We start from the raw sequence: 16,716 nt of genomic DNA, 5'->3' as shown, positions 1-16,716 counted from the left end.
AAGTGTTTTACTTGACTGTTCACCGCCCTGAGTCCGAAAGGAGAAGGGCGGTATAGAAATCTGAAAATAATATATATATATATATATATATATATATATATATATATATATATATATATATATATATATATATATATATATATATATATATATATATTATTGGCAGAATGCTCTCTCCCACATGTTGGAGTAGACCAGGTGTCTCGGTAAAACACTTAATCTTTCCCCTGGCTCAGGCTGATGAAGGGAGGAGAACTTGTGGCTCAGTGGTTAATACAACTGCCTAACATGCAGGCAGCCCAGGTTCGAATCCAAGTAAGGGTAAGGCTGGCTGATGAGAGCTAAGAAGCTTGAAATAGATCTATACCAGTCTCCCTTTATTTATCAGTAAAATATATTTGGTGTATATCTTTTCGCTTCCCATAAGGGACTGGTGGGTAAGCAAAGACTGACACTTTTTTAAAAAATCTATAATCAGGACAAAGCTTGCAGTATATTAATGATGACTGGAAGCTATGGATATTTGCATACCAAAGGTTGAATGAAAAAAAGCTAATTATATCCAGTAACTAAATATCATTGCAGCATTCTGGGTCACCACAAACAAGTGGCCATTCCCATATCACCTACTGCTTTTGCAGTTATGAGGTGAGCCCTTTCTGTTTACAGGTCAGCTCTACAGGTCGGCTCTACAGTTTGTTATCTTCCTACAAAGCTAACTGCATTTTGGAAAATCACCACCACCACATCGCCTGGTACATAGAAACAGCTCCATGATGTTCCAATCTCTGACTGACTCTTTTACATTGTGTGTGTGTGTTTGTATGTATTAAATGGCTACCAAAAGCTCTTTCAGTTCTAGGCTCAAATAATTTTATTTGCACGTCTAAAAGGCATCATTTCACATTAAGAGATGGAATGAAAAATAGGAACACTAAGTTCTTATGATTCAGCTCCTCTGCCTGTAATAGTAGCTTGGGCTTAGTGAACCATTTCATTAATTTTTCATGCTAAGTGCTTGCATGCTAGCTGTTGTATAAGAGCAGGTCCAGTTTTTGGTTTTTTTAAAAAAAGTTGTTAATCTTAATTGCAGAATTTCTTAAGCAGGTTCTTTTTTTACACCATGCACATTCAGCAAGTTCTGTCCAAGTGATGGGTGTATAAATTATTTTTCTCCAAAAAATGGCATAGTCATGATTATTGGTATTCAGATTTCAGGTCTGACCAGAAAAAAACCCTGTCTTATTCAAGTAATATCTGTAGATACTCTTGATTCTCTTCAGCTCACATAAATCTATGGGGCGGTGAATCTAACCAGAGTACATACAGCCAAAAATCTTCATGTATGGAAAGGATGACATTTTAAATGCTGGAGCTCTAAATATTTCTGCTTGAATATTTGTGATCAAACCTAAAACTGGGGCAGGCCAATGTTTAATTCCTCTTCCAAGCCTAAGGCCACTTCTCTAAAAAAAAAAAAAAAACCTCATGCAAATCCCAAAAAATCCATTAATCCACTGCAGATCAGAGTCGTGAGTGCAGGGAGGTGAGTTCCTTTTGCATTCTTCAATCACCCTACATTTGGAGGAAAGAGACTAATAAGTTCCCAAGATCATACAGTAAACTCCACTGATGAGCAAGGATTTTATGAGAATAAGTGGGGTATAAATCTCATCCACCTCTTCATAATGATAATTTCAAAACTGTTCCTAAGTACTAGGAAGTGGATTTGTACAAACTTCAATCAGCGATCCTGTGGTTGCTGGGGACCAATCTTTATTTCCTATAGCTCAGGGGTCTCCAACCTTGGCAACTTTAAGACTTGTGGACTTCAATTCCCAGAATTCAAAGCTGGCTGAGGAATTCTAGGAGTTGAAGTCCACAAGTCATAAAGTTGCCAAGATTGGAGATCCCTGCTAATAGCTGGCAGGAGTAATTGTTTGGGGCTTCACGCAACTGTGAACTTTGTCACAGAAGACCCTTCTACAGTCCTAATAATCTTGGATTGTACACACACAACACACACACACACACACAAATATAAAAATGAATGATTGGGTAAATCTATAGGTTGAAATCTATAGATAGGCCAAACAAATGGCATCCTTTTAGCAATAGATCGGACATGACTTCGCAACTAACAACTAATGGCAGTGTAAGTTTATCAGATGAATAAGGTGAAATATTCAGGTCCTTTGGTAGAGAGATGTAAACAGTAGAAATTGATATGTTTTGTCTCTTTTCAACTATTTTCCCCCTGAAAACATGAAAAAATGTACAACTGACTTTTGGCAGCCCTATCTCAGGGTGCAAAATGAAAATGTGGGAATCACATGAAGCCTGATGCTTGTTCATCTCTGAAGTAGGAGGTCTTGGGGCTGATAACCAGTGTTTTGAGTTAGAGAACAGATGTTACTAGACTAAAACTCCCATTTCCCTGATGTTGATTGAAGAGATAAAAGTTATGGTTTCTTCAATTAGAAATGCCAGATTCCCTACTGTTTAACTGAAGGAACTTATGTAGCAGAACTGAAAAGGAAATCTATCCCAAGATTTTAGAGAAGTCTATTTTTTTAGACAAGATCCACTTGGTTAGGAAATGACTATTACTCCAATTCAATACACACCAGCTCTTTGCTAGTGTTGATTATATAAGTGATAGTGACATAAGACATGGCTTTATGATATCTCTGGAAAGTTTTCAGATCTCCTATATTTTTATATATTGGTTGAATTAATCTGGAAAGTTGTATTTATTTCCTTTTTTTTGTAAGACACTTATAGTGCCTTGAAAATGCACAAAATACCAATTTGATATAGTGATTATCAAGAAACTGTAAGTTATAGTTCGTCTCTGCTTGAAGGCTGGCTATGACCTTGCACCAGTCACTCTCAGCCCAACCAATCTCACAGAGTTTTTGTTGTGGGGAAAGTGAGCCTGGATAGCTCAACAGACTAAGCACTGTAATTTAACACCAGCTGTCTGCAATTAAAGTAAGATCGAATCTCGCCAGGCTCAAGGTTGACTCAGCCTTCCATCCTTTCTAAGGTAGGTAAATTGAGGACCCAGTTTGTGGGGGCAATAAGCTGACTTTGTATAAAAATATACAAAAGTATGAAGGCTATTGCTTAACGCACTGTAAGACGCCCTGAGTCTCCGGAGAAGGGCGGCATATAAATCAAATTAAAAAAAAAAAGTGGAGGAGACAGGTGTATTAGGTGTATTCACCACCTTGAATTACTTATAAAGGAATAAAGGCAGTATAAATATCTGACCTTTCCCTGTGTTCTTTGTGTTCCCCTCCCCGCATCTTTTAATGGTATTTATTGTTGTTATTATTGTTTTATTATTTTATTGTGTACTAGTTTTAATATCTGTAAATTGCCCAGAATATACAACTGGTATTCGCTTAAGGGAATTAATACTTCTGGGACTCCTCACAGTATCTGGTTGCCTTTTTAAAGAGCAGAAATGTGGCCAAGATGGAAGTCGCATCTAAGACAGTGGTCACTGAAAACGCAGCTAGACAACAGAATCTCAAAGAAGATAAAATGTAATTAACTGGATATTTATAAGGAAAAGGATGCGGGGTCAGCTTTTTAATGCAGTCTCTTACTCAATTTGGGGGACCCAAATATATTTGGAAGATGGTTGCATGTTCCACTGTGCTATATACCAGGGGTGGGCAAATGTGGCTCTTTTACAACCTGTGGACTTCAACTCCCAGAATTCCTGAGCCAGCCAAGCTGGCTCAGGAATTCTGGGAGTTGAAGTCCACAGGTTGTAAAAGAGCCACATTTGCCCACCCCTGCTATATACCATATGGTGCTCCTCAAAAGCATTTGGTGATAAGGGCGTGTTCTACTTAAAGGAACAGATGCAAATCACTTAAGCTTTTGCCAAAATCCCAGTTTAGCATTTTCTGTATGTTTGAGATAAATGTGTAAAGGCACCAGTCATGTCTAACATCTGCAGAGGACAGAATATGAGCTTCTAAATAGAGCAATGCCTCACACATGTCTCCAAGGAGAGGAAGTAAAGCTGTCGAATGTTTCTGCTTATTGACATGTCTTCTCTTGTTCCCCTTTTCTGGGGAATGGTAAATTTTTTTTGAGTAGAAGCCAATTTACTAAGGCAAATATATATTTTTATGGAATCATATTTATTTATGGCCCTAACTCCCACAGACCGAGTCTCATAACAATATTGTGAACAGTTAGCCTGAAAGATAAGTGATTCATATATATATACAAAGTGGTACATATGATCAGTTTGATCACAGTGAAACATACTGTATAACCCCTCATAGTAACAAGTAGAAACACACACAAATAAGCATAAGCATTACAGATAGTCCTTGACTTACGACCAATTTGAACCCAAAATTTCTGTTGCTAAGTAAGACATTTGTTAAGTGAGTTTTGTTCCATTTTACGACTTTTCTTGCCACAGTTGTTAAGTGAATCACTACACTTGTTAAGTTATTAACACAGTGGTTAAGTGAATGTGACTTCCCCACTGACTGTGCTTGTCAGAAGGCCGCAAAAGGTGATCACATGACCCTGAGGCACTGCAACTATCATAAACATGAGTCAGTTGTCAAGCATCTAAATTATGATATATGACCATGGGGATGTTACAACGGTCGTAAGTGTGAAAATGGTCATAAGTCACTTTTTTCAGTGCCATTGTAACTTCAGTCACTAAACGAACTGTTGTAAGTCGAGAACTATCTGTATTTATGTTCACTATTTAAACCAGTTGTTCTCAACCTTTTCTTTACCATAGGCCCCATTTAAATACCTTTTGTGGCCACAGACCACCAAGACATAACTTAAGACTTAAATCATAACATTTCTTCAAGCCTTCGCGGACCCTCTGTCACAACATCGTGGCCTCCCAAGGGTCCATGGACTACAGGTTGAGAACCACTGAGCTAAACTATTTTCAAGATATAAAGATTTGAATTGTTTTAAGAATTTGGCTCCTGTTACAAGATATTCTTACGCTGAATATACAACTGGCATTTGCTTAACAGAATTAATACTTCTGGGGCTCCTGACAGTATCTGGTTGCCTTTTTAAAGAGCAGAAATGTGGCCAAAATGGAATTAACATCTAATCCAGCAGTCACTAAAAAGGCAGCTAGACAACAGAATCTCAATGAAGATAAAATGTAATTAACTGGATATTTATAAGGAAAAGGATGCAGGGCCAGCTTTTTAACGCAGTGACTTAATGCAGAAAATGCCACCCTTTCATCATAATTCATTTTCCAATCTAGGAACTCTTGTATATTGCAAATACTTTGAGGTGATTCTCTACAAGAGCCATCAGTATGGCCAAATCTGAGGAGCTGCTCATCATGGGATCCTTTAATGCCCCTTACTTTAGCTGGTAACAACTTCCCTTTCACTTACTCTAACTTTGCTAAATTTATATGTATGAAGAGGTATGGTTTTTAATATATAGTGACTTGTTTCAGTCGTGGGTTGCTACTGGTTCACCCTGGATTGGGTGAACTGGTAGCGGTGGGAGGCTCCGCCCACCTGCCCAGACGTGTGCACGCCCACGAGCGAACTGATAGCTATGGGTTTTGAAACCTGCCCCTGACTTGTTTCAAACATAATTTATGTTATGATAGGTTCACATACATTAATCTAAACTCAAAGTACTTTACAACTTGACCTTTTAGGCGAACCAGATTTTATTTTTGCAAGACAAGGAAAGAGTCTAACTCTGTGATGGTGAACCTATGGCACGTAGAGTCCTCTCTGTGGGCATGAGCACTGTCGCCCCAGCTCAGCCAACTTGTTGTCGGATTTCCGAGGCGTGCATGCGCACCAGCCAGCTGGTCGTCGGGTTTCCAGTGCTCTGGTGCATGTGCACACATTTTCCGGTTTGGGCACTCTGTGCCTAAAAGGTTCGCTATCACTGGTCTAACTGATAAGCAGGAAATGATCATGCTAGATGTTGCTCTGGGCCATTGTGGGTTCAAGGGATGCTACTTGCTGAGAATGAGCAAGACTATGGCCCAAGATGAGCTAATTATACACATAAAAGTATGTCCAGAAGTTACATACAGAAAACACACCTAGTAAGAACTCTGATCATGGCAAATAAGAAGACCTCCATTTGTATGCATATACACAACAGGTAGATTTTAGGTATGTTAGCAGTATCAAATTATATAAAGATTTAGTTAAATTCTACCACACTCACTGGGGCCAAATCCAGTGGAAATTTGTAGTGCTTACTTTGAAATCAACACTTTAAAAATAATCATTTGCAGCCTAACCCTGATTGATTAATTCTTTCTCTCTCTCTCTCTCTCTCTCTCTCTCTCTCTCTCTCTCTCTCTCTCCCTCCCTCCCTCCTTCCCTCCCTCCCTCCCTTTATTGTAAATCCTTATTTTGCTGTGTTAAAAATCTAAGGTAAATAAGTGTTCAAGAAGGCTCTGCGTTTGTGTGTGTTCTTGGAAAAAACGGAATTCAATCCCCTTTCCATCTCTTTATTCATTTAATTATGCCTGTCTCCCAGAAATGTTCCTGCCTGCCTGCCTTCCTCCCACCCACCTCTTCTCTTCCCTTCCCTATCAGCTGATCACCCTAAGCTTTCTTTAAAGCAATTCTGGATCAAAGCAAGCATCGTTTCTCTCCCAATGAAGTATACTGACAAGTTTCTATCATTCTAATGATTCTCTGAGCATTTTTGGCCTAGAGCAAAAAGACTTAAAAATAAGATCTTTTCTACCTGGTATTCTCTCCCATTCAATCAGGTGACATCTGCATTATAAATGAAAGCATATGCCAACTTGACCTACATTAGGTTTAAGCAACAGAAGGTCTGAGTATCTATAATTAAGCACCACAGCATAACCTCTAATCCTTGGTCCACACACTTGAAGTATACCCAATGATGCATTGCATCTATACTCTCATCTGAATCGCAAGCAAAGGGGTAAAGGCCTATTCACATTTTGCAATGCGAAGAGCATAGAGAGGCTTTAATAGGGCCGCTGCCTTAACGACACTCACAAGCACAAAAGTAGGGACTGGCTGCCTCTGGCTGAGGAGTTTAGAGGACACTGCCAAAGGTTCTCTTCCTTTGCACAGTGGGGGGAGGAAGAACTGAAGTCCTCTGCTTATATCTTAACTGACATGGGACTGAGTCATTGAGCAAAGCCAATGTTTCTGTTGACCTTTACACTCTAGCTAAGTAGACTACAGGAGTTGAAAGAATTAGTAATTGATCAGAGGCTTGAAACATTGTGGTTCCATCAACTCAGAAATGATATAAAGTTCAGAGTTTCAATTTATTTCATATTTCTTTGTCCATTTCAGCATTCATTCTTCACTCTTTGTTCTTCTTCTCTGGGTCTTCCATTGGAGAGTATTTCTTGTTTATTATTATAGTGATTTTTAAAGATCTTTTCAATTCTGACTACTCCTGGAATTGTTCCTGAGTCAGAAATGAATTACCCTTCTTTGAAATCCACCATTTTAATGAATCTGCAGTTTAGTATATTTAATTTCCAATCAGGAAAGTCATATTAAACAAGAAACTCATATTAAACTATATCCATATATATTTTTCCTTTGCTATTTTTCTCTTCCCTTTGTTGAATTTGTACAATATGAATTCTGCAGCACAAAGTTGTGTCCCTGACATATCATGGACATCAGTCATTCTAATTGAATGACTAATACAGACTTCTTTAATTTTTTTTGCTTTCATAATATATGTACCACATCCAGCAGGGCTAATGTCAAAAGTGTGACAGAACCATAATCCAAGACTTCTGGAAACATCCACATTGGCTAAGGTTCTGCTAATGTAATAATTCCATTCTGTATGTTGTAAAAATGTTATTTTCAATGCCATGAATATCAAAATGCTGTGGGTCCCATCCCCAAGGGAGATACATCTGGTGGGACCCAGAAGAAGGGCCTTTTCAGTGGTGGCTCCCTCTCTCTGGAACATCATTCTCCCAGAGATTAGAACGGTCCCCACTCTAATTCTCTTCCGGAAGGCACTGAAGACCTGGTTCTGCCAGCGGGCCTGGGGAACCCAGAGTGGGATGGAGCCCATTAAATGGCTCATGTGATCGGCTGTTGCTGGGGCAGGGGGTGATTTTATTACAGTAATTTATTTGATTTTTTCTTAGTTTTACTGTTTTTAAATGTGATTTTTATATTCTGTAAGCCACTCTGAGTCGCCATGGGCGAATAGGTGGCAATATAAATTTAATAAACAAACAAACAAATAAATAAATAAAACAAACAAACCTAAAAATATGTTTCCTATCTTTCTTACTGGTGTTAGAAGTCTCTCTATATAAATAAGCTAACAATGATATTATAAACAGATTTACTCAAGAGACAATATATGAACACGGAAACAAAAGAACTCCTTGTAAACATTCAAAGTTCAGTAACCTTAATAATTCAGAACCACAAATAAAGGAGTACACGCTTCAAGGACAGAAAAACTGCTAAGTGAAAAATTAAGGATTAAGAAATAGAGTTTATGTTATAAAAAGGTAGACTAAACTAGAATCGAAATGAATCTAAATTAATGTAGATTCAATTAGATACTATGGAAATATAAATACACCTTTCTCAGTTTCCTGTGAGAAATTTGCCACTTTAATATCTCTATTGGCCAACACTGCCAGGAATATACCTAACTGAAAATTAAAGTTTTACCTTCTGTCCCATTCTACCCCTTGTGTGGTTCTTGCAGATCAGGGGTGTCAAACTCAAGGACGGCGGGCTGTGTCCGGCCCACAGGGTGCTTAGATCTGGCCGGGCCCATCCTGGAAAAAGCAAAGGATCAGCCTGCGATGCCTCTGCCTGCAAAAACGGAGCTCCATTTTCGATGGCAGAGGGCTGCAGGAGGCTGTTGCGGCCGAAAATGGAGCCCGGGTAGGCCATGATAGCCGAAAACGGAGCCTCAATGAGTGACATCAAGCTAACCACACACACATGGCCACGGCCCTCCCACTCCCCGACGTCAAACACAACCCTGATGCGGCCCTCAATGAAACTGAGTTTGACATCCCTGCTGTAGATTCATTGTGATCCTATCAAGCAGCCACTGTGATTTAATCTTGTACTGTCCAGAATCACTACTGTGAGTGGTCATATAAATAATTTAAATAAATAAAATAAAAAAGTGGTGAATTGTAATTTCACTACTTATTTATACATTTAAGCAGCACTGACAAAGAACAGACAAGGCTATGATATGAGAAAAGTGAACTGTGAAAAATTATTCTTACAAATCACTGGAACTTAGAATTAGCTAATTAAGCTCTTGGCCTAGCATGTTTAACATAAATAATTCCTTGATTACCCACAATTGTGATGATAGCTGTTGAAACAGATGGTTTGGAATAAATGAAGATGAGATGATATCTGAAAAAGGAAATCCGTGGCTAGCAATTTGTTTATGCCCTAAGTTAGTAAATGTCATAACTCAGAATACTTAATGTGGGAGTGCTATAATTTCCTTGTGGCTGTTCAACGGTTCTAATTGCACTAAACAGCTTCCATACTCTTCAAATGATTTTTTTTTTCAACTGAGAGTTTGAACCATTGGGTAATTAAATAATTTTAGGCTATGGCTTTTCTTTTATATTCCTCTCAAACGCTTTCAGAAACTTCAAGATATTGCTTGTTTAGACATGTACTTTACATTTAAAAACATTTAAAAACATTTGCATTTTATGAATTAAGTATTTCTTGGTCAACCAGACCTACACAGAACAAAATTCCAATGATCACTGAGATTTCCCAAAGCAGCATAACTTACACAGCCACCAACATGTCATTAGATCAACAGATTTCTAAGGTATAGATTTTGAAAAGCTGGTTTACAGCATCTCTCCTCTAGTGGTAGCTATTAAATTTATTATTATTCTTTTATTCATTAAACATGAAACTCAGTCAACTGAACATTTAAAAATGTATCATAAATACCATTGACTGGTGCTAATGGTTGATACAGGGTTTTTTATTTTTATTATTTGGGGGAGAAATACTTTTGGGATTTTTTCCTGTTCGGGTGCTGAAATTACATTTCTTAAAAACATTGAATTATAGCTATTTGTTGGTGAGCCTGGGGCAGCCGTCTCTCCAAACCAACTTCTTGGATTTTATTCCTAATTTTAGTACAGAGATCTTCTAATAAACCCTCTTTATAAACTACAACAAAACCATATTAGTTGCTGTTGGGTTGAACTGTTTTCTATCCTTTCTTAAACTGACAGAATATCGTTACTGATATGTACCAACTGTTTTTGACACCCTGATATGAAATTTGCAGTCCCTGTTGCCAATCCCAACCTTGCCTCCATTTTGGCTACATGACTTAGAGGGTATTGTGATAAAGGAGAAAATGCTACTTTAACACCACTGTTTAAGGATGACCAAAACTATTTCAACACACGCATCATTCTGTAATGATTGAAATGATATTAAACTTGGCCTGTATTGCTGTGATTTTAGCAGAACAATGGCTGGATGACTCTAGAAGATGCTGTAAGGAGCTAATGACCTTGTCTCATTACAGACAGTGCAAAAGAGGAAGGGAGTGTCATGGGGAAAAGACAGAAAAAGCTGTTATCAGGGAACGTTCCTGCCATGGTTAAGTGCAAGTGGAAAAAGATTTATGACTGCAGAGATCTCCGAATACAGGGGTGAGAAAAAGAGGTCTTTAAAAAAATATTTTGCAGCAACCAATAAAGTTTACTGGTTCATTAAAGCCTAATATACTTCTCTTGGCCTTTCCAAGCCTGGTACCTTCTAGATGTGTTGGATGTCAAACCCATCTTCAAAATAGCTGGTGGAAACAAGCCAGAAGGGCTCCAAACTAAGGAAGGCTGATTTCAATGTGAATGCAGCTTCTCCTTGTCTTTGACAAATCCCCCACCCTCCCAATTCGTTGTCTGCTGAGAGGATCCTTTCCAGCCATGATCTAATTGCTCTTTGATGCACAATTTCACTGCAAAGACACCCACACACGTTCTCCAGCAGAGGGGAAATTTCCACATTCGGTACCTGCCTATGTGAATCTGGGAATAACTGGGGAAGGGGGGGGGGAATGCATGCACGCTCGGAGTGCCAGGTCCGCATCTTTTTACCTTGGGGTCCTTCTCGTAGTAATATTGCTGGGTGCGGATCCACCGTCCCACCAAGTGATCGCGCACAGTGTGCGCCAAGGCGAAGAAATAATCCCGCGGGGTGGCCACATTCCGATCTTTCACCAGAGTGAAGTGGAGGTGCCGATTGAAGCTCTTCCTAATCTCCGCCACATCGCCCAGCCCGGCGATGCCCCGCACGCTGATCTGTTTCCTTTTTTCGCTGTCGCTAAGCGGAACGGCCATCCCGGCTAATTAAGCGTCGGCCCCAGCAGGAAGGTCGTCTGTCTGGAACGGCCCAGGCGTCGGAGCAAGCTGCTGTTTCGGATGAATTCCCCTCCCTCGCTTCCTCCGGCTGCAGTCGCTTGCACGGCTAGCTGGATGCGAGGTTCATCAGAGGTGAGGGTGGGGGTGGGATGAGAGCAAAGAGCTGCAGCCCCGATCCTCCTCCTGCTGGCGGCCCCGGCAAAGCTCGGCCCGGCCTCGCTGCGGCAGCGCCTGCGCTGTGGGACGAGGCAGCCGGAGCAACTTTCAAAACAAGACCAGGCGGCGGCGATTCTATCGCTTCCCGCTTTTTTCTCCTTTTCTTCTCCGCGCTGGATCGTCCCGGGAGATTTTCCGGCGATGCTGGGTTGAGGCGCAGAGCAGCAGCGGGCAGAACTGGGGCAGCGGAAGTGCGAAGCGGATCACCCGCAGATTAAAGGCATCACTTGGGCGCCCAACCGAACGGGCGGCGCGCCCTCCTGCCTTTGCAAAGCGCAACTCAAGCGATGCACCGTCTGCACATGCGCGCTCTGAAGACCAACCTGAAGCGCGGTAGCGCTCTGTTTACGGCAACGTGGCTGGAGATCGGTGGGTGGCTGAACTTCGCGGGGATTTGGTTCTGCCGCGTGTCTCGCCTAGGACACTTGAGCCTTAAACCGGCTGAAAGGGAACGTTAAGCTCTGTGCAGGAACGGAAAATAAATATCTAATATTCAGTCAGAATTGAAGAAGCTTCTTAGATGAGAAGCGAAACGTTTTCAAAGAAAAATCGGAAAGTCCAGTTGCCTCTTGAGAAAAAAAAAAAACACATTTGGGACAAGTACAGAGGTGGATTACAGCAGGTTATGACCAGTTCTGGAGAACCGGTAGTGGAAATTTCGAATAGTTCAGAGTACCAGTAAATACCACCTCTGACTGGCCCTGCCCCCATCTATTCTCTGCCTCCCAAGTCCCAGCTGATTGGGAGGGAATGGGGATTTTGCAGTATCCTTCCCCTGCCACGCCCACCAAGCCATGCCACACCCACTAAGCCACACCCACAGAACCGGTAGTAAAAAAAATTGAAACCCACCACTGGACAAGTAGCTAAATAGTTATCGCTTATGAGACTTATACGGAGGTTACAGAGGCTATGAATGCCCCGCTGGGAGACCTGAAAGAACAAGTGAGGAAGGGATCTATCCGGGTGGTTGTTAGGAATCAAAAACGACTTGATGTCACATCATCTTCAGTTACCAGTTGCATTAAATCCGCTGAAAGAAATGACCGGAGCAGCCTCTGATGAATCTTCTCTGCTATCCTCTATGCTCACTGCTCTGATACAGAATACAAGGTTCGTCCATCGAGCAGTCTGATGCTCTCTCATGTGACAGATTACCTACCATTTCTAATTTATTAAGGCGTCAGCACGTGGATTATCATTTAAAGCGGATGTGGTTCGTGCCAACGTGCCTTTAGGGTATCATGTGATTCAATTTAGTTATCTGACATGTCTGGAAACGTTTATTAATTTATAGATCACTTACTCTACGTATGACTTTGGGTGGCATCCAAACAAGTTAATCAATGAAAGCATCCAGAAGCTCCCAAACCTGTGGTATCTGTATACTGTTATCAACTTCCCAAATTTGCTCATATTCCAGAGATATTCTGGTACCAGTAGGAAACTACCTGCCCCCAAATTCAGAGGAAAAGCAGCAGAATTATTTGGTTTTACTAGAATCAGGAACCATTTGGCTTCACTCTGCATCACCCCTGCCTCAGGAGCACATATCATGATGGAAAGGGTGTAGACTTGTCTGTATAAGAGGGGGGGGGATTTACAAATGAATAAACAGAGGCTTGGTATTTGCCCTCTGCCCTAAGGAAACCTTTCCCAAGCTATCCTGGACATTTTGTGTAATTGGCATATAATATATTCAGAATATTAGTGAACAAAAATGATTACCCATTTCCAGGATTTGGGGGGAGTGTATGTCCTTGTTCCAACTATTATACAGATGAAATTAGGAAAACCCTTGTCTGCTTTAAAAAAAAGTTCTATTGTCACAGCAATAAGCATTTCAGAAATAAATTTAGTGATTTGCCTTACCAGGAGCTACAAAGGTTAGTTGATTGTCAGAAGAATAGATTCCTCTCCATTTTCCCCAACTTCTAACTTTCTCAAAGAAGCTAATGACATGGAAACCAAAACTGCATTGGAATAAAGTAGACATGTGCTATGGTGAATTGTTAAGTGGAACAGGTCAGACAGACAAAATTACTATGGCCAAAAACCAGCATAAAACAATACAATATATATTGTAAAAGGTATAGAAGTATAAAACTATAATATGAAAGGCAAGAAATGATTAAGATTCATCATATGCAATCAAGACTTAAATCAAATTAAGATTAAAGTATGCTTCAAATTAGATTTTTACAGATTATATATATATATATATATATATATATATATATATATATATATATATATATATATATATATATATATTTCTTTCTAGCCAGGTTTTACCTACGTAAGCTACGTAGGTAAAACCTGGCTAGAAAGAATATGCACATAAAAGCCTACGAAAAAGAAAAAGAAAAAGACACACACACACACACACACACATATATATATATAAAAGGAATATATAAAAAATATACAAAACAAGTAGGTATAGAAGCAGTTGCTGAAGGCAGAAGGAAGCAAACACATAAGCAAATGAAATAAAAAATGAAAGTAATGTATATTGCTAACTTGTTAAAGGCACCAGATTTTTATATACTGCCTCAAAATATTGCTACATTGTATTGTTTAGGTTTAGGACAATAGATGTGGTTTCTGAAATGCCTGAAGCAACCTGGAAAATCTACCAGCAAGGGTATTAATATATGTGCTGCATAGATAGCTATTAATATCGGCAAACCAGTAGTGCCTAAGTCACTTGTTTCTACCGTGTTTCCCTGAAAATAAAACCCTGTCTTATATTTTTTTGAACCCTGAAATAAGCTCTTGGCCTTATTGCCATGCACTCAAAAGCTCGATTGGGTTTATTATCAGGGGATGTCTTATTTTGGGAGAAACAGGGTATCTTCCCAACTCTACAATGACAATCATTCTGACAAGTTTTTTTTTAATATCTACTCTCTAGCATCCATGAGGGAAAGGCATGACACCTTGCCAGAGCAAAGGCTTAAATATGGTGCAGTCTTAGCCATACTTTTTAAAATATAAGCTCATTTAAACTTCCTTCAATATTCATAAGCCTACAGCATGTGAAGAATCTGAGGCCCCAATGCCCTGCATACTTCTCCAAGCCTTGGTGTACCCTATAGCGTCTAAAAATCACCTTCAAATTGTAATGTTCAATGTTACAGAGTACAAATTTATTATATTTAATAGTATGTGTGTGTATCATACACAAACACACACACACACAATCCCATTAAAATAAATTTCATTTGGGAAATGTAGATCTTTTATACCACTCAAAGCCAAATAAGAACCCTGGCCTGGGTTTCACATTTTGCTCATGTGAGAATATAGGCAGAGTGGAATAACCCAATCATCTTTATTTTCTGTCAAGTGACAGAAGACAGCATTAACACATAGTTATTACATCAATTGCTGGGATGTCCAGAGTTAATTCAATTTACTAAGATTTAAAAAACGAAGAAGCTTTAGTAATAAATTTAGCTGTCAAATTTCTTCTTTATCTAATTTGCAGCTGAATTTTTCCAGAGGTATCAGATTTTTTTTTTTTGGGGAGCCTTAGTATGCCCTCACTGTAGCAAATGTTGTTTTAGGAATACATGTACAGGTAGGTGTTCTCTTTTCATATAGACAAGGATTTCCATTAAACTGGTGCAATGAAACTCTAGACCCTAAATCTTTATAATCTGAAAAATAATCCTAAATACCTCTTACAAGGTGATCCTTTTTAATTCATTACAAAAATCCAAAATCCAGACCAAATGAAGTTTTATGTATTTCATGTGGAGGTAAATACAAAGGTGGCACAAAACGATACAGAGTAGTTAAGCTAGAATCTCTCTTTAAATTTTTACTTGTCAAGCAGAAAACAATTTCTACCTTGTCATGTAACAGTAAGTACTGAGAATACTGTACCAGACTAGGTCACATCTTATATGCTAATTAACTTTTTAATATAATGAAATCCTTTGTTCTATTTGATTTTAGGACCTTATTCTTAGTACACAGCTGTAAATTGTTTCCAAACTGTGTCTGGAATCAAACCAAAATGACATTCTGCAGGTCTCACTAAACTCTATTAGCTTATTTTTCAAGGACATACATTCTTTTCCAGTTCAGTATTTGATTTATCTTAACCACTGTCTTAGTCATCCTATTTACTTCCTTTGAATAATTAATAGAACATTAGTCTTTTTATTACCCTGGGGAATTTCATCAGTGCTCAACATTGTTTAAAAGGCAAGCAAAGGCAGTTTTATAGCTTGCTTCCATCTAAACCTCTTTATTTGAAGGTCTTTTGGATTCAGTGGGAATCCATATAATTTACCAATTGGTTATAATTGGGACTGTTCACTGCATTAGTCAACAGTTTCAATTGTATCAGATGTAACGGGGAGTTTAGCAAAAATTGAATAAATTATACATATTATAATGTCTACTTCAAACTGCAGGAGAGTGACATTTTTGCCTATCAGCATTGTTGCAAATATAACCGAAAAGCTAGTTTTTAATACCCAGGCTATTCTGGTATCCTATTTTCCAAATGCTGACATCATAAGATTACACAGTCTTCAATTATTGGAATGCTTTAATCTGAGTTATGGAATGAAAAGTCAGCAGAGAATGAAAAGATAAAAATAAACAAATTAAGATTGCACAATCAATGGAAAAATATCACAATGAAGTAGCAAGAAGTGCAATGACAGATGATATGAACCAAACCTATGGCAAGGGACAGAGCTGGTTCATTTCTTTCTTTAATGCAGGCAAAGAAAAGATGAACCAAATATCAGCATATCAACTTAATTCATATCTATATGGACATGTACAAATGCCTATTTTTATATATAGAAAATGTCAAAGAGAAACAGCAATTAATTACAAATACCTTTCGACTTTTCTATCAACTAGACTGGCCGGTAGACCAACTTCCTTAATGCCAGAATTTAAGTGCTCTGTTAAATTATGTATGAATTAAATATAATAATATATTTGGATAATCTGTAACTTTTCACTTCCACAATGGGCAGGGACGGGTTTCAAAACCCATCGCTACCGGTTCGCTCGTGCTTGTGCATGTGACACTTCTGCACATGCGCAGAGGCGTTGGT

General features: G+C 39.0%; 1 protein-coding gene across 3 annotated transcripts in view; it reads right to left on the bottom strand.

Moving 5' to 3' along the window:
• PYGB (glycogen phosphorylase B) overlaps positions 1-11,389 on the bottom strand; it is a 51,630-nt gene extending 40,241 nt beyond the window's left edge. For 2 of the 3 annotated variants that reach the window (XM_070947851.1, XM_070947860.1), the window contains exon 1: positions 11,147-11,389. In XM_070947851.1, coding sequence (XP_070803952.1) covers positions 11,147-11,389 — 243 coding nt within the window. Of the gene's footprint in view, positions 1-10,178; positions 10,188-11,146 lie in introns of all 3 variants that reach the window. The other variant, XM_070947870.1, reaches the window with a different exon arrangement.
• Between the last annotated feature and the right edge of the window lie 5,327 nt (positions 11,390-16,716).

Source organism: Pituophis catenifer, unplaced genomic scaffold, assembly GCF_029215685.1.
Source record: "Pituophis catenifer annectens isolate HBS135680 unplaced genomic scaffold, rPitCat1.0.hap2 SCAF_1, whole genome shotgun sequence".
In the NCBI taxonomy this organism is placed as follows: domain Eukaryota; kingdom Metazoa; phylum Chordata; class Lepidosauria; order Squamata; family Colubridae; genus Pituophis; species Pituophis catenifer.
The sequence above is the reverse complement of the archived record's forward strand: the minus strand, read 5'-3'. Positions and strand labels throughout refer to the sequence as shown.